The 22,108-nt window shown below is 36.6% G+C and overlaps 1 protein-coding gene across 2 annotated transcripts in view; it reads right to left on the bottom strand.

Annotated features, from left to right (window-relative positions):
* Window positions 1-22,108, bottom strand: part of PTPN22 (protein tyrosine phosphatase non-receptor type 22) — a 57,802-nt gene that overhangs the window by 6,772 nt on the left and 28,922 nt on the right. For both annotated transcript variants that reach the window (XM_077766850.1, XM_077766846.1), the window contains 8 exons: window positions 13,952-14,025; window positions 13,008-13,813; window positions 10,807-10,890; window positions 10,609-10,655; window positions 8,263-8,290; window positions 4,780-4,863; window positions 4,275-4,390; window positions 3,050-3,080 (listed from right to left, as the gene is read on the bottom strand). In XM_077766850.1, coding sequence (XP_077622976.1) covers window positions 3,050-3,080; window positions 4,275-4,390; window positions 4,780-4,863; window positions 8,263-8,290; window positions 10,609-10,655; window positions 10,807-10,890; window positions 13,008-13,813; window positions 13,952-14,025 — 1,270 coding nt within the window. The remainder of the gene's footprint in view (window positions 1-3,049; window positions 3,081-4,274; window positions 4,391-4,779; window positions 4,864-8,262; window positions 8,291-10,608; window positions 10,656-10,806; window positions 10,891-13,007; window positions 13,814-13,951; window positions 14,026-22,108) is intronic.

Here is a 22,108-nt window from a genome sequence, read left to right on the forward strand (position 1 = left end):
TTGATTTTCTTCTTATGGCAGCTCCAGTAGAACTACATCATGTCACAGATATGTTTATGTGGCCTGCCCAGCATTAATTCCTCCTCCTTCTGATAACAGAACTTGACTTTTCCTTTAGGAAACCGCCCTGCCCCAATTTTCAGCTCCCATACTTCTGGTGAAGGTGATTCTCCCTTTAGATCAAGGAACTGACCTATGACCGGGGCTAGTTTTCAGTGGGTACATGGTCATGGTCATTCATACCAGTTAGGTCTGACCTCATTCCCTCTTGGTCTGTGTCTATGTGTAACGATTGTTAAATATTTTAATAACAGTATGACACTGCTCTGCTTAATCATAATATACTGGCAATAATTGGTTCAAGGTTGGGCAAATGAACCAAACCAAGACCATCAGGCCAAATCAGCAGCACTAGTCATCAGACTATTGCTTGAGCAACCAGGATAGAGCTCATTTTTTTCTATCATCAGCCTGAAACCACACGGTAAAAGCCTGCCTATGAATGAGCTAACACAGAGTAACACAAAGGTGGAGATGTGGAATGAGATTGGGTCCTGATTATATCAGTTGAGCTCCTGGTTACAGGCCAGTGAACTCCCCTCTTCTGCTTCAGCTGACTTACGCTGGGCTTTCTATCACTTGCAACTGAAGGGTATCTGAGTAATTAAAGTTTCCCAGCAAGAGTAGGCATCAGACATCATGGTCGGTGGCTCAATTCTTGTCACCCTATGATTCACTTTCCACACAGCAGACAGAATGATCTTTTTAAAAAATAGATCATGTGGGCCCCCCGGGGGGGTCTGTCGGTCGGGCGTGAGACCCTTGATCTTGGCTCAGGTCATGATCTCACGGAGCATGGGTTTTACTTCCACCATGGTGGCATGGAGCCTGCTTGGGACTCTGTTTCTCCCTCCCTCTCTGCCCCTTCCCCACTTGTGCTCACACCTGTGCACACACACCTACACACTCACTCTCTCTCTCTCAAAATAAACTTTATAAAAAAGAAGAAAAAAACCACCTCATGTAACATCTCTGCTTAAAGCTCTTCAATCACTTCCCACTGCACTTAAAATAAACTCTAAACTACTTAACATGACCCATAAGGCTTTACCTACCTTCTCCCCCACCTCCACCATCTTGTCAGTCACCACACTTTATTGCTCTCTCTTAATACCCTCAGCTATGATGGCTTCCTCTCAGTTCCTACAACACACCAAACTGACACTCCAGAGCTTCCACAAATGCTGTTCCCTCTATCTGGAGGGCTCCTCTCCCCACTTTTCTCCAGGCTGGCTGCTCCTTCATGTCCAGGTTGAATCATCGCTTAGATAGGGCCTCCTGGACCACTCATTCTAAAATAGATCCCTCTGTTACTCTCTCTTATAATTACCCTCTTGGCTTCCTGCACAACGTTTATCACCATGAGTTATTTGCATGTATCTGTGAATTTACTTGTTTAATGTCTGAGTCCCTAACTAGACTTAAGTTCCACAGAGGTATAGCCTAATACCTCTTGTGTTCATCATCATATACCCAGTGTCTTACAGAATGCCTGGCCCCTAGTAGGCACTCAATGAATATTCAGTGAATGAATGACATTATGTTTAAATGCTAGCTGAAAACAACAGATGAAGAATCCTCATATTATCAAAAATAGGACCAGCTTTAACTACAAACCAGTTAGAGATTCAGGCTAAAGGGAGAACATCTGGAATTCAAAAGTCATAAACCATCTGGAAGGGAAGAGGACATTTTCCCAAGCATAGGCAGATAAATCCAAAGCTTCGGGATCAGTTTTAAGGGCCAGATATTGTTCTTCATTTAGGGACAAAAGACCAGAGGATAAAGGCAGCTGAGAAACTGAAATTAGCCTAGACCTAGAGAATGATCTGCGAGGTCTTACTTAGAAATAAGACTCAGAGTTTCTGAGAGCCTCACCACATACTGAATCTATGCCAACCTTAATTTACTTCAAGTGTCCGTGTATTTGTTTGATATTCCGAAGATAGGGTTGGAGCTATATAAAAAGTTTCTTTTTTCTTTTCTCTTTTCTTTTCAGAAAGAAAACTGGGTGTTTCATAAGCTAAGCTCTTCAAACCAACCTGGCTAGCTATCCAAGTTAGTCACTTCTTTGCTTTGGGCTGTTTTTATTTCCCCTATTTTATACTATAATTTCCTCTGAAATGTTTAAATTCTCTTTTGACTCACGTTAGAGGAAAGAGTATATTTTCCAACCATATTTTAGCCATCATAGGTGAGAAATCTGTTCACTTCCGAGATTAGGTGTGGTGTCAATAATGAAAGCAGGCAAGCACAAGTCTATTGATAGGGAGGCAGAGTGAAAACTCAGAAGAAATGGGTAAGATTCAGCTATAAACCTTCTTATATAGGCAATACCATAAACCACAGTTTCTCAGTGTTCTTTGTCGTTCCCTATCTCGCCAGTATGATACCAAATAGCCATTGGGACCTTGATGATTAACCAAATTAATCAAATTTATAAAAAGTATATCACAATGTTTTATATACTTCTAGTTGTAAATAAGGACTTCTAAGATAATCAATTTCCCACAGTTTCAGGAGTCTTTCAGTTTTGTTTTCATTACAAAATAAGCAACAGACTTTTATTGCTAATAATACTTGGCAAAAATGGAAACGTGTCAATACTCTGCTTGTTTCGTTATATCAACACATTTGTTTCACAATATGCTTTGCTGTGACTATTTTCAAAGAAAATACATCTGAGGTTAGACTGCTAGGAACTTTAAATAACACACTTGCATGACAGCATCTTAGAATGGGGAGAAAGTGCCAAACATCCTATTATTAATCCTGAAACTCCCCCTCTCCTGAGTCCCTTCCAGTATTAGTATTGTAGAGCGTAGCACAGTTCAAGGCCTCGAGGTGATTGTTCTAACACACAGGGCCCTAGCAAGGCTCTGTATAGGAATACTATTGTTAATTTTTTCACAGAGTGGTTATAAAGGGAAAACTACACAATTTTGGACGTGGTATATGTATTCTAAAAAACAAGTATAAAGAAACTTACTCTTTTTCACATTTCTCAAAATTTTCAAACTCTACAAAAACGAAAAGGGAAATGTTAGTTTTTTCTTGTTTTCCTGTGAAATCCAAAATACTTTAATCAAGTAGAAATATGGCCAGCAGTCAAAAGAAGTAACTTCCTTAAAAATAGCCATCAAAACACACAAATTTTTTTTCCACCTTGTTACGTTTAACTCAGTGCAGAGTCTCTGCTTGATTTTATCTCTGCCATTTTTCCATAAGAATCACCCTATGTATTTCAAAACAATGTTTTCAAAATAGCTGAGGAACAAGATGGCATTCCTACTTCTCTTCTTTTTAGGACCATTCCAGAATCCACAATGGCTTCTGAAGATAGCTGCAATACACAGCCATTCCCATCATAGCCTAGAACTTTGGCTACACATACACGAAACGAAATTTAGGAAGGTCCACTCCATACTGTTACCATACCACTCCCTTCTCCCTCCACTCAGCAAATGCACGGGGCCTCCTTTATGCTGAGTCTCTAACTTATCTCTGCCAGGAATCTACCCAGATTTCTTCTTTTCTTCACATTTCCTCAGCATGTATATTTTAATCTGTTCCATGGTATTTTGTTCTCTTTCTATATTTTCACATTATTTCTCAGATAGGCATTCTATTCCAGTAGACTACCTGTCGTCTTTTCAAGGGCAGGAAGATATCCTATATTTCTATTTTCCTAATATGTAATAAAACTGTATTCTTCTACATAGTACCTATTTAATAAATTATTTTTGGAACATTTTTGTTCAAATTTTTAAACACAAGTCATTTATTTACAATTCAAAATATTGTAGTAAAAAATGCTCCCATCGTTGTTCTCCATCTACCCAGTTTCTAACCCTCCCCCCACAGATAGACATTACTTATATATCCCTTCCAGAGTCCCTTATGAATGTATAATGCAAATATAGATCATATTTTCTACCTTTTAAAGAAAAGTTAATAAATCATATATAAATACACTGAGAGAGTCCTCACTCTTTTTTTTAGCTATACAGCATTTCATTATATGCATACACTATGATTTATGATTTATGATTTAATCAGTTCCCCTAATGATTATCAGTCTTGTTGTTCCAATCAGCTGCTCTTATAAATAACCTAATTCCCATCCTGACTCTGGCAGCAGGGGAGGGTGGAGGATATGAACACCTGCAGAAATGGAAAGCCTCTGGCACGTTTCTTAAAACTTCCATCTTTACCTTAGTCCTTGTGAAAGTTTTTCCAGGAGTCTTCGATGTCTGCTTTGAAGATGTTGAATTTTCCATGGTGTTAGGACAGCTAGCAGAGTAAGTCCTTATAGACTGAGCCTGCACACCTTTAAAAAAAATGTTTTGTTGCATAGCTTTTTTAAATTTTATTTTTATTATTATTTTTTAACTATTTAACTATTTATTAACTATTGTTAATGGTTACAATTTATATTTCCTCAGGATTTTTTTTTTCCTGTCAAGTTGGTTTCCATATAACAGCCAGTGTGTTGCATAGCTTTTTAAGCCTTTGGGATATATACAGTTATATATTTGGTAATTCTTATCTGGGCTTTTTTATGCATTGTTTTTACAATACATTTTGGGTGTTTTTAATGTATTATTTTTATCTTGTTTAATCATTCTTTATACCTTTTCAGTTTAGGTCCTACTTTATTGTTAACCTGTTAGAAGTCTCATTTTTATAGCTTTTTAAGGGGAATGTACTTCTACTTACAATCTTCATCCGCAAGAAGGAAGGATTCCAGGGTTCTTTCTGGGAGTGGAGGTGGGGGGGGAGAAGACCGATCCTGATGTGGATCTGTGATAAGAAGAGAATACAACAAAAGAAAACAAAACAAATCCATCAATCAAAAGTTGTCAGTCAAGATCCCTTTTTGGTTTTGTATAACTTTCCCAATTTTTCAATATTAACCCACAACAAGCAAGTAAAAAATTACTGAACAATAACTGGAGCCGCAAGAATTTTGTTCTTCTAGCTTTTTAGCCAATGAGCCTATGATTCATGAAAAACTTTTAGCTCACTTCGAAAAGTATTTTTCCAGGGGCACCTGGGTGACTCAGTTGGTTAAACATCCAACTTGGGCTTAGGTCATGATCTCATGGTTCATGAGCTCAAGCCCTGCATCAGGTTCTCGGCTGTCAGCACAGAGCCCACTTCAGATCTTCCTGTCCCCCTCATTCTCAGCCCTTCCCCCTCCCCACCCCTCCCTCCCTGGCCTCCTTCCTCCTCCCTCCCTCCTCTCTCTCTCAAAAATAATAAACATTCTTTTAAAAGGGGAAAAAAGAGAAAAGTATTCTTCCAAAAAATTAAACTTAAAATTAATCAAGTTTCTAATTCCAACTACCATTTTACACAGAATCCTGGGGATAGAGTAACATGCTAAATAAAACCATGAGAATACAAACAAGAAAATCTGAATAGTCATAGTCTTTGACAAACGACCCATGCTCTTCTACAAATAAAGGGCATGAGAAGATATAAAAAGGAAGGAAAACTGTTACAGATTTTAAAAGACTTAACAAATCTATAAACCAAATGCAGTGTGTTGTCTTTAATCCATATTCAAATAAACCAACTGTAAAAAGACTTTTTTGAGACAATTTGAGAAAATTGAATAAAATCTGGATATTAGATAATATTAAGGAATTATTGTTAACTTCATTGGTGTGATGATGCTATTATGGTAGGTTTAAAATGTGCTTGAGATTTTCCATGATATAAAAGAATTTTAAATAATAGAGCTATTTCCCCACAATGTAAGTCTTAAAGATAGAAATGGTGTATAAGATTCTCTGTATACAGTGCTGAGTGTAATTATAGAAATGTCTTTTGAAAATGAAAATGTGGTTCAATGCTAGAGTTTTTACCTTTCTTTACAGCCTTTGGGTTCTTTAGGCCTTAGGACTTTCTCCAAAGCAAGTTCTCTTGTTTATTTCTTATACGCTGGATGATGCAAAAGTAAAGTACAATACTTCTTTCCAGCTCCAAGTACAGTAACTGGCATATAGTAGGCACTTAATAAATGTTTGGTAACTACCCTGATGTCACTTACCATGTTCCAGCTTGCCATTAGGAAATATACTGGGAACTAACACTAATTTTCGGTTAATGATATCCTGTCAAATATCTTCCTAAAATACCATTTTCATCTTACCTCTCCCCTGATGAAGAACCTACAATGCTTATTAGTTGTTGCATTAAACTGAAATTCTTTTTAAAAAATTTTTTTAATATTTATTTTATTTTTGAGAGAGAGACAGAGTGTGAGCTGGGGAGGGTCAGAGAGAGAGGGAGACACAGAATCCAAAGCAGCTCCAGGCTCCTAGCTGTCAGCACAGAGCCCGATGCGCGGATGGAAGTCATGAACCGTGAGATCATGACCTGAGCCGAAGCCGGACGCTTAACCAACTGAGCCACCTAAACTGAAAGTCCCTAAACTGAAACCCTTCTGCCTAATTCTCTGTGTGTGTGATAGCATACACATAACAAAGTTTCCCACAATGACAGTGCAACAGTGGTCACTACCTATTTCCAAAACTTTCATCACCCTAGAAAGAAACTCTGTACCCATTTAGCAGTCACACCCCGTTCCTCCCGTATTAGACTGGCAACCACGAATCTGCTTTCTCTCTGTATAGAGTTCTTTGACTTGGATATTTCATCTGCCTAACTTTAAAATCCTGCAGAAATAAATAAATAAATAAATAAAATCCTTTAGAATCTCTCCACATTTTATCTACGCAAATTTATTTTCCATATTTCCCAAGTAGAGCCTTGATTGCAATGAAATTAACGTACTCACCATTTCTCTCTACTCATCATGCTTATTGCTACCTTTGAAGTTAATGTTATCCTGATCCCTGCTCCTGGAATGTTGTTACCCTGATCCCCTCCTTTTTCCTCTAACTATATTCTTAAATTTCTTTCTTCTCCTCAGTAAAGCCTTTCCTAACCACTCCAATGATACCTCCCCTTTTTCCAGACTCCTAGTGATTATAATCAGTGGTTATAATACACAAATTACCAGTTAATGGTTCCAAGTATTGATTTTGTCTACCCAGTTTGCATATAAACATTAAACAGTAACGTTTCTTATATATCCTGACTATTCTAATCCTGTATAAAGAGTACGAACTTACTTAGGAATTTCTCATTTAGTAATTATCTAATAAAAATGATAATAGACAACATTTAATGAGAACTTATTTGACAACCACTGTGTTAAAAATCTTCATATGCATTATCTCACTTTTAACCTTTACAAAAATCCTCTAAGAAATGAGTCCTTTTATCTTCATTTTATAAATGAGAAAAATCAGTAGAGAAGTATATACTTTAACCAAGATTATTCATTTTAATAACTACTCGTAGGCTAAGGATTTTAATTAAAGCCTCTCTGACTCCAAAGCCCATGCTCATTAATCTCTATGTTAAACAACCTATGTATAATCAAATAATATATTCATATGAATAAATATGTTAAGGGCAACTACTAGCTGTTATAATGTATGTAAAGTACATATTAGTGCCCCATAAATGTTAGCTGTGGTTGTTGTTATTCAATGTATAAAACAAGAGAAGCTCAAGAAAGTACTGGAAAAGCAACAGCAAGTTAAAGATCTAAAGAATCACACTGCTGGGCACTGGGGTGGCTCAGTTGATTAAGGGTCCAACTTCGGCTCAGGTCATGATCTCACAGATCGTGGGTTTGAGCCCCACATTAGGTTCTGTGCTGAATGTTTGCTCAGATCCTGGAGCCTGCTTCAGATTCTGTCTCCTCTCTCTGCCCTTCCTCCCCCTTGCACTCTGTCTCACTGTCTCTCAAAAATAAATAAATACAAAAAAAAATTTTTAAATAAAAAAATAATAATAAAGAATCAATTGCTAACCATGGTAAAGCCTATAAAACAGAAATGCTGCAAAGCTTTAAGAGATTCTATCTGAAAGAGGTTTTGCTTTTTTTTTTCCTGAGGAATATATATAAAGGAACAGAATTCTAAAACCCTGTGTTTACCTTGCCCTTGACAAAACAAAACTCCTAGCCTGGGAAAATCAGAAATAAATCAATAACCAGTGGTAACTATTATGGGAACTATGTCATCTCTTGAGGTGAATTACTCTAAACTTAATGAGTCATTCTTATAGTATAAATTCTTAAGGCTAAATGTCATCTAAAGCCAAAGGGAAATTTTTTACCTGATTTGGGACTCTGCAGTTTTACACTCTAAAAAAAAAAGAGAAAAGAAAGATGAAAGAGGAAAATGTACACATATTTACAAACTTGAAGCAATAAAAGACATTTTAAAAATCATATTTCATATGCCTACAAAGATAGTTAAGAAATGTTGATCCTATTTTCCCTAATTTATAAATACACTCACTGAATTACGAAAAGGCATCCTTAACTCTTAGAGTGCTCTGTTTTCTTTCTGTAAATTTCTTTGTTCTTTTTCTTTTTTTCAAAGCAAGCTTATGAATTTTTTTAAAAAGTTATTAGTTTTTAAACCTTAGGTGTAATTAACACACAGAGTTATATTAGCCTCAGGTTTACAGTATGATCCAACAGTTTATACGTTACTCAGTGCTCATCAAGATAACTATACTCTAAATCCCCTTCACTGATTTCACTGTCTCCCCACTTACCTCCCCTCCGGCAATGACCAGTTCTCTATAGTTATGAGTCTGTTTTTCTGTTTCTTTTTTTTCTTTGTTTTGTTTCTTAAAGTCCACATATAAGTGAAGTCATATGGTATTTGTCTTTCTCTGTCTTATTTCACTGAGCATAATACCCTCTTTTTTTTTGTCACAAATGGCAAGATCTCATTCTTTTTTATAGCTGCATGATATTCGTGTGTGTGTGTGTGTGTGTGTGTGTGTATGTGTCTTTATCCATTCATCTATGGTGAATACTTGAGTTGTTTCCATATCTTATTATAAATAATATAATCCATAGCTATTAAAAATAATGCTGTAGTAAACATATAGATGCACATATCTTTTTGAATTCATGTTTTCATATTCTTTGGGTAAATACCCAGTAGTGGAATTACTAGATCATATGGAAATTCTATTTTTAACTTTTTGAGGAACCTCCATATTGTCTTCCACAGAGGCTGCACCAGTTTGCATTTCCACCAGCAGTACACGAGGATTCCTTGTTTTCTATATCCTCGCCAACACTTGTTTCTTGTGTTTTTTATTTTAGCCATTCTGTCTGGTGTGAGGTGATCTCTCATTGTGATTTTGATTTGCATTTTCCTGCCAGTGAGTGATGTTGAGCATCTTTTCATGTGTCTGCTGGCCATTTGTATGTTTCTTTGGAAAAATATCTATTCATGTCTTCTGCCCATTTTTAGATTAGATTATTTGAGGGTTTTTGGTGTTGAGTTGTATAAGTTCTTCATATATTTTGGATATTAACCCCTGATTGACTATATCATTTGCAAATATCCTCTCCCAAACCTTATAGTGATTTTTATTATATCACAATAATTGGTCCTAAGTTGATCTTTTTTTATTTATTTCCTACATGTTCAGAACATTTCCCAGGAAATTTAATTGGAGGTAAATTGTTGAAATTGAAGCTACTTCATGACATTGGAAAAGGAGTGATTGTTTCGGCTCTAGACGTTGTTAAGATAAAGACCATTACATGTGGACATATTATTAACAATAAAAATTACTAATAAATTCAAAGTGTAATTAAAAATTGAATATCTGCCTACCAGCATTTCAGTCGTAGGCACTTTGAAATGTTTGTTTAGTTATTACTTCTCTGATCTCTGAAATTTTAAGGTAATTGGTTCATAGAATATACCAATGCACTACAGATTATTGAAGTGTAGGTTTTTCTTCCAGAAGTGGGGAGCATTATTCCAAAAAGTTTATCTTAAATAATATGGACATGTCATTCAAAAAATTATTCTCCACAATATGTTATCACAGCTAACATAATGCAGCCTACCAAATGAACAAGCTACCTACTTAGGAAACATCTATTTTTGCTTTAACTGTCCTTCAGAAACCAGCTCAAATATTTCCTCTTTCACTAAGTCTTCCTTAGTCACTTCCAACCTGTAAGTTTCTTAAGGGCAATAATCGTGTCTTTTTTTATGCTACTTTATTTATTTGTGGGGTTGGGCAGAGAGAGAGAGGGAGAGAGAATCCCAAGTAGGCTCCGTGCTGTCAGCATGGATCTCAACATGGGGCTCAAACTGACCTGTGAGATCATGACTTGAGCCAAAATCAAGAGCTGGACACTTAACTGACTGAGCCACCCCGGCGTCCCAATAATTGTGCCTCACACATCTTTTTATTCCCACGTCCTCTAACACATTGTTTTATAAATCGTACCTGCTTAGTGCTTACTGAGTGGATAGGTATCAGAAATACAAGGAGCAGGACTATTGCTCCAATAGTTGAATCCAAATGAGTAGGAAAAAAAAGAAAGTTATCGACTTTAGTTGGTCTAAGTCTTACAGAGTCATCAAATGTCTTTGACTCAGATGTTCCACTCCCTTCTAATGATGTTCCAGTTATTACCTTCACAGCTGAAGATAAGGATTTGGGAACATTCAGCGGGAATTCTCCTGAAAGAAAGTAAACATGGTCCAATTCTTAGTGTTGTAATTCTTTTAGAAAGCAGACGTTACTTAGCAATAGCACACAGAACATTGACAGGACCTGAAAAGTAATCCAGGTAATCCACACTTCATTTTACACTTACGAAACCGTACTCACCGGCTTCCTCCACCACAATGAAAGATTCAGGGGTCCGTTCCGGAAGTGGAGGGGGAATTTCATCATCTATCCTTGGAGAAGTTCCTATCCAAAATGTCAGAAATATAATCATAATTTTTAATTAGAAAAATCCAAAGGAAATTCTTATATTCTAATCTCGATGTAAATTCTATCAGGCATCACTACAACAGTTGAACTTGTATGTGTTTACTCATGAAAAAAGCAGGATAAATTCTCCCATTTTATTTGAGTTGCAAACCCAGGAGGCTTTGCTGCTGCTTCAAAATTTATTATTTCTTTTAATAGCCCAAAAATATTTTGATTGAGTCACTGAGTACCAGTTAAGAAAATACAAAATGTTATATTAATTTGGGAAGTTTTGAATTGTTTTCTATACAACCCCTTTGTTTTACATACAATATACAGTAAAGGACGTCAAGGATTCAGTTAAAGAGTAGGTAGAATTATAAAGATTTTAGTATCCCTTCTGTATTCCACAATAAAGAATATGGATGTTTTTCCTTTTTACAAAACAATGGTATAACAGGGTTTTCTATTTTTCTGTAGAAAAATTCAGAATTTTTATAGAAAAATTCAAATGCTATTATAAGAAACTGCCACCAGGTGGCACACATGTCAATGCTGCTACAATCCCTAAAGCTAGGATTTGTTTTTACTGGTCATGAACAGAGAAGTTTAAAATATTGTGGGTATTCAAAAAAACAACAAAAAAATTCCTTTAAACTATAAGATCAAAGTATATAAAATAATCAGAGAAGGAACTAAATCCAGATAAAACATTTTTGTAAGAAAGCTACATATCCATACATCTATTAAACTGTACGATAAATAATGTTATAGGAAAAAAGCGTTCTCATTTCCTAGTCAGGTAAAATGTTATTTGTAAATTTCTGATAATATAGCTGTAGAGTTACACTTGCTCTTTTCTTCACCTTCTTTCATATCAAGCTATTATAATAATTTCTAACAGGATATTTACTTCTACTTTCAAACCACTCGATAAAACAAAAACAACATGAAATTGCAAAAATCTAGAATTAAAAAAATGAGAAAGTATGAACGTAAAGGTGTATATAAGATTAAAGTCCTACACAGAATACCAAATACACATTCTCATCTACTAAGTTATTGCACAAGAACAGGAAGAGATCAGGTCCCCTTCTTCCAACACCTACAGAAGTGTAGCCACATGATTATGCAGTAAGTATCCTGAGTGGGGGCGCCTCGCTGGCTAAGTCAGTGGAACCTGCGACCTTTGATCTCTGGGCTGTAGGTTCAAGTCCCGTATTGGGTGTAGAGATTACTTTTTAAAAAATAAAATCTTTTTTAAGAAATGAAAACGTTGGGGCTCCTGGGTGTCTCAGTCAGTTGGGCGTCCGACCCCAGCTCAGGGCATGATCTCACTGTTCCCGCTAATCCCACGGTTCGAGCCCCATGTGGGGCTCTGTGCTGACGGCTCAGAGCCTGGAGCCAGCTTCTGATTCTGTGTACCCCTCTCACTCTGTCCCTCCTCTGCTCACGCTCTGTCTCTTTCAAAAACAAAGATTAAAAAAAATGTTTTAATGAAAAAGTTTGGGGCACCTGGGTGTCTAATTCTTGATTTTGGCTCAGGTCATGATATCACAGTTTGTGAGTTTGAGCCCCACAACAGAATCCACACTGTCCATGCCAAACCTGCTTGGGATTCTCTCTATCTTCCTCTCTTTCTCTGCCCCACCCCACTCGTGCTCTCTCTCAAAATAAATAAATAGACTTAAAAAAAAAAAAACTTTAATAAAAATCCCCAGTGACCATGTGGTGCAGTTGCCCAAATCCTTTCTGTTGTTCCTTTGGGAGTTGTTTCTGCATATTAAGGGTAAATTGTGGACCCCTAATACACATTTCAAGAAATGAGGATTGCCTTCTTTAGAAGCACTCTTACTGGCATAGATCCTGCACCACATCTGACTGCCTCCACGGCTGCCTGGTTCATCCACTATTACATGTTTGTTATTGCTGTTCTTTAACTTATCACATCATTAAAACACTTCTGGGCATTTATTTCTTTGAGGAGGAGAAGGAAGAAGGAGAAAGAAGCAGAGAAAGATGGCGGGTGCGGGGCAGGGATGAGAAGCAACCACATCTTCTATAGAAACCAAGTGAAATCTAAAATGTTACACACACTCTTAAAAATACCTTACCGACTACTGCTTTATCTTGGTCCAGTGGCGGAGGAAAACCAGTCGGAGGGCTCAATGCTAAAGAATTATGTGCATTGTTGTACGAGAAGAGGGTTGTAGGGGATGCCGGCAACGGAGAACGAGGCAAAACGGTTCCATCTGGCCTCTCAGGTAAATCAAGAGACATCTTAGAACCAGTACTACTTGGTGACAAGGATGAACAAAAAGGATCTTCCAAAGACGTGTAAGAATGTACCTTAAGAGCACTAGAGGCCTGCTGCTTTGCATTAGAGGCCTGGCACAGTTGGTGCTGAGAGTTAGATGGCAGTGAATAATTCAGTTCTGCGGAAGAAACACGCATCGCGTTTTGAGCCCTCTCAAGACAAGAGTTGTGCGGTTGGGATTCCAAACACAAAACATTCTCCTTAGTGTCCAGCTCCTTGGGGTCTCTTTGTTGCATCAGTTCAAAGGAAGTTGATTTGGTCCGCGTTATCGGCCCCTTTGAATTAAAATATCCCCCTGCCACGCTCCCAGGTTTAGAACTAAACAAAACGGAGCTCCAGTCTAAACTCTGATGTTTCTGAAGAGGCTCCCCAATGATTGGAAATGCCTTGGGCTCCCATTTCATGGTCGCACTGGCGCTTTTGTTACAACCGCAGTTTAGCTCCAAAATGTCAAAAGAACTGCTCTGCTCAGCAGGGTGTAAAACTAACCCTTCCTTGTCACTTAGTTCAGGAGTCCTGAGGTCAAAGGAAGAAGCGTCTGCACTTTTCAGCCTTATCCTTTGTTTGTTCTGTGGGTTCATCATTTTTGCTTCTTTTATGCCACTGAAACAAAAAGGAAGCAATGATGGTACCCCAGTGCCCCAAAGAGGACTCTTCCCGGCATCACGATGAGTTATAAGCATGAGATTTGCACTCCCCAACCCAATTAGACAGCATTGAGGTGTGTAAAATTGTACTCACCTTTTTGGTAAATTACAATAAGACTCTGCTTCTAGGGGGGGATTTTGCTCAAGAACTGAATACTTTGCTTGAATCTTCAAGAAAAATAAGACATTGGTTGTTAGTGAAGAAATGGCAATGAGATATTTTATTTTACTTTATTTTTTAATGTTTTATTTATTTTGGGGGGAGTGAGCACGCCAGCAGGAGAGGGGCAGACATAGAGGGGGACAGAAGACCCAAAGAGGGCTCTGTGGGGCTCAAACTCACAAACCCATCAGTCTCAAACTCATGAGCCGCAAGATCATGACCTGAGTGGAAGTCAGACACTCAACCGACCAAGCCACCCAGGCACCTCAGCAATGAGGTATTTTAAATTCCTAAAGTTGAGAAGCTATTTTTCAGAAAACATAAAGAATTTAAATAGTTCATGAAAGAGGTTTCCAAAATATTGAGTTTCTAAAATACTGAACCCAACAAGAACTTGTTCACATACTGAAGTCAAAGGAATCCAAGAAAAGGAATAATGTTATAGAAACTAGAAAAGGTTCACTTATAAGATCAAATATGGGAGTTTATGGGGGCAACTTCACTCTCAAAAACACCCTATCTTCCGAAATTACATCATCTCAACTCTTAATGTTAATAAGTGCTCATTAGGTCCTCAGATTTATTTCTACCTCTTTCTTCCTTAATATGCTCCAGCTATCCTGGTTTTCTTGCCATGCCTCAAGCATACCAAACTTGTTTCTAATTCAAGGCTTTTACACTTACGATTACCTCTGATTGCAATATTCTTGGCTCCAGATTTTGCATGGCTGGCTCTTTCTAAGTAATTATTCTCTACTTAAATGTCACCTGCATAAGAAAACTTTCTCTGACCACTCAACCCAAAATTATACTCCCACACACTTGTCAGCCTCTCTCTTTTTTTCTCATAGCCATTAGCACATTATGAAATATGTTACACAGAATCTTAGATACCATCCATTTGTAAGATATATACTGATTTTAGAGGCGTTTAAATCTATTTTTAAATGTCATTAGCAATTGTCAGATTCCACCTGTTAAGCGTTTAATTATGACTCTCAAAAAGAGATGTTGAAGTCCAACCCCTGATATCTGTGAATGTGACCTTATTTGGAAATAGTCTTTGAAGATATTTTTAGTCAAGATGAGGTTATAGTGGATTAGAGTGAGCCCTATCACAATGATTTGTGCCCTTATAAAAAGATAGAACAGAGACTCAGAGACAAACAGGGAGAATACCATGTGATAATGGAGACAGAGACTGGAGCAATGTAGCTGCAAGCCAGTGAATGCCAAAGATTGCTGGCAAACACCAGAAACTAAAAAGAAACAAGGAAGACACTCTAGAGCTAGGAGAGAAAGCATGGCTTTGCTGACACCTTGACTTTTGGACTTCCTGCCTCCAGGACTATGAGAAAATAAATTTGTGTTAAGTCCTCCTTAGTTTGTGATACTTGTTACAGCAAGCCTAGGAAACTGATGAGAGACATAAATACCCCACTTTCTATAATGGATACATCAGACAGAGGATAATATGGAAATAGAAGGCAGACATGAACAACACCATAAACCAGTTCGATCGAACAGCACATATATAACACTCCACCTAACAACATACACATTCTTCCCAAATTTATAGGGAACCCTGCCCAGGATAGACCATATGGTAGGCCACAAAACAAGTCTTAATACATTTTAAAAGACTGACACCATATAAAGCATCTTTTCCAATTATAATGGATTGAAACTAGAAAGTAATAGCAGAAGGAAAACTGGAAAATTCACAAATTCTATAAATTAAACAACTAATGGGTCAAAGGAGAAATCACAACAGAAATTAGAAAACACTTAGAAATGAATAAAAATACAGCATACCAAAATGTATGGGATACAATGAAAGTGATATTCAGAGGGAATTAATAGCTATAGACACTAATTCTTTAAAAAAGAAAGATCTTGAGGTACCTGGGTGGCTGTCAGTTAAGCATCTAACTCTTGATTTCTGCTCATGTCATGTATGATTTCACAGTTGTGAAATCGAGCCCCACGTTGGGCTTTGTGCTGGCCATGGAGCCTATTTAAGATTCTCTCTTGCCCTCTGCCCTTCCCTCTCTCTTTCAGAAAAAAGAAGAAGGAGAAGGAGAAGAAGGATCTCAAATCAATAATTTTATACCTAAGCAACTAGAAAAAAATCAAACTGAACCCAAAGATAGCAGAGGGAAAGAAATATTAAAGATTAGAGCAGAGATAAGGACTCAAATTACTAAAACCTCCAATTACAAAAATATAAGTAGATACATTACTGCCAATTTTACAGAAATAAAAAATATTACAAACAATAGTATCAACAATTGTACACTGACAAATTGTATAACGTAGATGAAATAGAAACATGTGATCAACCAAAACTAACTCCAGAAGAAATAGAAAATCCAAATATAGACCTACAACTGGTAAGTAGTCTGAATCAGTCATCAAAAGACCTTCTGACAAAGAAAAGTCCAGGCCAGATGGTTTCATTAGTGAATTCCACCAAACATTTAATGAAGAATTAATGCCAATCTTTCACAAATTCTTCCAAAACACTGAATAGGTGAGAACACTTGCTAAGTCATTCTATGAGGCCAGCATTACACTGATACCAAAGCTAGACAAGGATACTATAAGAAAAAGAAAACTACAGATCAGTATCATTTATGATTATTATGCAAAGTCCTCAACCAAATACTAGCAAGCTGAATTCAGCATCATATTAAAAGGATTATATACCATGACCAACTGGGACTTATTCCCAGGATGCAAGGATTGTTTAACATATGAAAATCAACTGATATAATACACCGAATTAATAAAATAAAGGGGAAAACCCCCATCTGACATGTCAGTTGATGCAGAAGAAAAACATTTGACAAAATTCATGATAAAAACACTCAACAACTTAGGAATATAAGAGAATGTCCTCAACATGATAAAGACCATGTATGAAAAACCCATAGCTAACATCATATTCAATGGTGAAAAACTAAAAGCTTTTTCCCTAAGATCAGGAATAAGACAAGGATGCCAATTTTTACAGCTTCTATTCAACTTAGTACTTAAAATTCTAGCCAGAGCAATTAGGCAAGAAAAAAGAAAAGTTATCAAAATTGGAAAGGAGGAAGTAACATTAATTTTGTTCTGATATGATCTCATATGTTGAAGAGTCACACATGCATACAGAAAAGCTAGGATAAACAAATTCAGCAAGGTTGCAGAATACAAAATCATCACAACAAACCCAGCTGCATCTCTATACACTAGCAATAAACAATCTGAAAAGAAAATTAAGAAAACAATTCTATTAGCATCATAAAATACTTAGGAATAAATTTAATCAAGGAGATGAAAGACTTATATACTGAAAACTACAAAACACTGCTGACAGAAATTAAATAATACATAAATAAAGGGAAAGACATCCTCTGTTCATAGGAATATATAATAATAATAGTACTCAAAGTGATCTACAGAGTCAATCAAATTCTGGTAAAAATCCCAATGGTGTTTTGCAGAAATAGAAAAATTCATCTTAAAATTCATATGGAATCTCAAGGGATCCCGAATAGCCAAAACAATCTTGAAAACGAACAGCAAATTTGGAAGACTCATACTTCCTGATTTCAAAATATACTTGAGCACCTGGCTGGCTCAGTCAGTAGAGTATGTAACTCTTGACCTTGCGGTCATGGGTTCAAACCCCAATCGAGCATTGAGCTTACTTTTTAAAAATGTACTACAAAGGTACAGTAATAAAACACTATGGTACTGGCATAGGATAGCCATAAAGATCAATGGAATAAAATAGAGAGCACAGTAATAAATTCACTTCTGTGGGAAATTGACTTTTGATGAAGGTGCCAAGACCATTCAGTGGAGAAAAGACTCTTCAACAAATGGTTCTGGGAAAACTGGACATCCACATGCAAAAGAATGAAGTTTTAAAACATTTTTTATTAATTTTTTTCATGTTCACTTATTTTTGAGAGAGAGACAGAGTCAGTGTGAGTGGGGGATGGGCAGAGAGCGACGGAAACACAGAATTTGAAGCAAGGTCCAGGCTCTGAGCTGTCAACACAGAGCCCAATGCGGGGTTCACATCCATGAACCGTGAGATCATGACCTGAGCAGAAGTCAACCCTCAACCGATTGAGTCACCCAGGTGCCCCTAAACATTTTTTTAAACATTTATTTAATTTTGAGAGACAGAATGCAAGCAGGGGAAGGACAGAGATAGGGAGACACAGAATCCGAAACAGGCTCCAGGCTCTGAGCTGTCAGCACAGAGCCCATTGTGGGGCTTGACCCCATGAACCATGAGATCATGGCCTGCACCAAAGTTGGACACTTAACCAACTGAGACACCCAAGTGCCCCCAGAAGAATTAAGTTTGACTCTACGTTACATATATAAAAATTAACTCAGAATGGATCAAATACTTGAACATAAAAACTAAAACTATAAAACTCTTAGAAGAAAACACAGGAAGTTCCATGACATTGGATTTGGTAGCGATTTCTGGAAATGACACCAAAGGTACTAGCAATAACAGTAAATAGACAAACTAAACTTTCTGAAAAAATTAAAAACTTTTATGTGTCAAAGTACACAACAGTGTAAAAGGGCAACATACAGAATGAGAGACAGTATCTGCAAGTCACATATCTGGCATGGGACTAATAACCATAATATAGACAGGACTCCTAAAACTCAAAAGCAACAAAAACCCAATTTAATAATTGGCAAAAGACTTGATAGACATTTTTCCAAAGATGGTATATAAATGGCCAGTGAGCACATGAAACAATGTTCAACATTGCTAATCAGGAAAATTCAAACCAGAACCACAATGAGGTATTACTTTATACTCATTAGAATGTTTACCATAAACAAACAAAAATACAAAATAACAAGTACTGGTGAGGATGTAGAGAAATTGGAACCCTTGTACATTGCCGATGGGAATGTTAAATGGCGTACTGCTGTTAAAAAGAGAATGGCAGTACCTCAAAAAATTAAACATAGAATGATATGATACAGCATTTCTACTTCTGCATACATACCTCAAAGAATTGAAAACAGGACACAAAAAGATATTTATACATTCATGCTTTTAGCAGTATTATTTACAATAGCCAAAAGGTGGAAGTAAACCATCTGATCACCAATGGAAGAATGGAGAAACCGAACATGGTATACAACAGAATATTATTCAGCCTTAGAAGGGAAGGAAATTCTGACACATGTTATGATAGTGACGAACCTCGAGGATATTATGCTAAGTGTAATAAGCCAAATACAAAAGGACAAATATCATGTGATCTCACTGATAAGCACCTAGTGGTAAAATTCATAGATATGGTAGAATAGCGGTTGATAAGGGCAGTGGAGAAGTTGGGAGGGAGGAAGGAATGGACAGCTATTATTTAATAGGTATAAAATTTCAGTTTTCCAAGATAAAAAGAGTTCAGGAAATAGATGATGGTCACAACTGCACAACAAAATGAATGTTCATCGTATCACTCAACTATACACATAGACTTAGCTAAGGTGGTAAATTTATGTATATTTTACGACAATTTGAAAAATATGAAAAAAATAGGCAAAGGACTTGCAGACACACATTTGTCCAAAGGAGACATACAAATTGTCAATAAGAACACAAGATGAGGCTCAACATCACTATTTATTAGGGAAATGCAAATCAAACCATGAGATACTACTTCACACCCATTAGGAAGTCTAGTATCTAAACAAAACAAAACAGAAAATACCAAGTATTGGCAAAGTGTGGAGACATTGGAACTCTTGTACATTGCTAGTGGGGATATAAAATTTTTCAGCCACTGTAAAAAAAGATAGTATGGTAGTACCTTTAAAAACTAAACCTAAAATCATTGTATCGTCCAGCAATTCCTGGATTCTTCTGGGTATGTACCACAAATAATTTAAATTAGGGACTTCAACAAATATTGGTACATCAATTTTTACAGCAGCATTATTCACAGTAGCCAAAAGGGGGAAACCATCCAAATGTCAATTGGTGGATGAATGAATAAGCAAAATGTGGACTAAACACACAATTGAATATTGTAAATCCGTAAAAAGGAATGAAAGTCTGACGCATGCTAAAAAATAAATAGATGAACCTTAAGAATGTGCCACATCAAAGAAGCCAGATATAAAAGAACAAATACACAACTCCACTTACATGATGTACCTAGAATAAGCAAGTTTATAAAGACAAAAAGTAGAATAGAAGTTGCTGGGGGTTGGAGTAGGGACAATGGAGAATTTCTGTTTAGGATGAAGAAAAATTTCTAGAAATAAATAGTAGTGATGGTCACACACATAGGGAGGGTACTTGGAGCCACTGCACTGTACTCTTAAAATTGGCTAAAATGGGAATTTGTTCCATTGTGCTAAAATGAAATATTTTACCACAATAGAAAATATGAATGGGGGAAGTGTTTCCTTCTATTTTCTGGTACAGATTGTGTCAAATTAGTGATAATTCTTCCCTAAACATTTGGTAGAATACTCAAGTGAAATTATGTGGGCCTGGAGATTTCTATTTTGGGGAGTTTTTAAATTATGACTTCAGTTTCCTTAACTGTGATGGGGCTATTCAAATGATCTATTTCATGTTGAGTAAGCTGTGGGAGTTTGGTTTTTCTTTTTGAGGAAGTAATCCATTTTGTCTAAGTTGTCAAGTTCATAGGTGTTTGTTATCCTTTATTATCCTTCCGATATCTGCAGAGCCTGTAGATCTATCTCATTTCAGTCCTGATATTGGTCATTTTTATCTTCTCCTTTTTAAAAAAAAAAAAAGTCAGTCTTCTTAGAGGTTTGTCAATTTTATTGATCATTTCAGCTCTTTTCTCCACTTATTTTTCTGTTTTCAATTTCATCAATTTCTGCTCATTGTTTTTTTTCCATCTGTTTTCTTTGGGTTTATTTTACTCTCTCCCTATCCCTCTTAGATTCTTAAAGTGGGCGCTCAGATTATTGACTTGAGACTTTTCTGTGTCCTAATGTTTGTATTCAGAGTGCTATAAACCTCCCTCTCAACATTGTTGTAGCTCTGTCCCACAAATTTCAATATGTTGTATTTACATTTTTATTCAATGTGGGCTTTTCTTAATTTCCCCTGAAACTTCCTTTTTCACTCAATGGATAATTTAGAAGAATGTAGTTTAGTTTCCAAGTGTTTGAATCTCTTCCTGTTATCTTTCTGTTTTTGACTTCTAGTTTGATTCCACTGTGGTCAGACAACACATTCTGTATGATTTCAATTCTTTTAAACGTTTGAGCTTGTTTTATAGCCCAGAATATGATTGATCTTGGTATATGTTCCATCAGCACTTGGAAAAAATATGTATTCTTGTGTTGTTGATTAGAGTGTCCTATCAATATCAATTTGATGATGTTGTTGAGTTATCCTATATTCTTGCTGATTTTCTATTAAGTTTTTCTATCACTACTGTAGTCTTCAACTATAACCAGATTTGTCTATTTCTCCTTTCAGTTTTGTCCATTTTTCTTGCTTCACAAATATTGTAGCTCTGTTTGGCCCATACACACTTAGAACTGCTATCTGTGTCTTTTTGGTGGATTGATCCTTTTTATCATTATATGTTGTCACTTCCTGCCTGTGATAATCTTCTTGCTCTGAAGTCTACTTTATCTGATATTAATATAGCTAGTCTACTCCTGCTTTCCTTCATTCATATTCATAGGAATAAATGATATATCTTTTTTCCAATTATTAAACCAACCTATATATTTGTACTATGTTTCTTATAGACAGCATATAGTCAGGTTATGTTTTCAATACACTCTGCCAATATTTCTCTCTCTCTTTCTCTCTCTTTTTTTTTTTTTTTTAAAGAGAGAAAGAGTGGGGCGCCTGGGTGGTTTAGTCGGTTAAGCGTCCGACTTTCGCTTAGGTCATGATCTCGCGGTTCGTGGGTTCAAGCCCCGTGTCGGGCTCTGTGCTGACTGCCAGCTCAGAGCCTGGAGCCTGTTTCAGAGTCTGTCACTCCCTCTCTCTCTGACCCTCCCCTGTTCACGCTGTCTCTCTCTCTCTCCTAGAAATAAATAAAACATTAA

Source organism: Crocuta crocuta, unplaced genomic scaffold (genome assembly GCF_008692635.1).
Source record: "Crocuta crocuta isolate KB4526 unplaced genomic scaffold, BGI_CrCroc_1.0 scaffold180, whole genome shotgun sequence".
Taxonomy (NCBI): domain Eukaryota; kingdom Metazoa; phylum Chordata; class Mammalia; order Carnivora; family Hyaenidae; genus Crocuta; species Crocuta crocuta.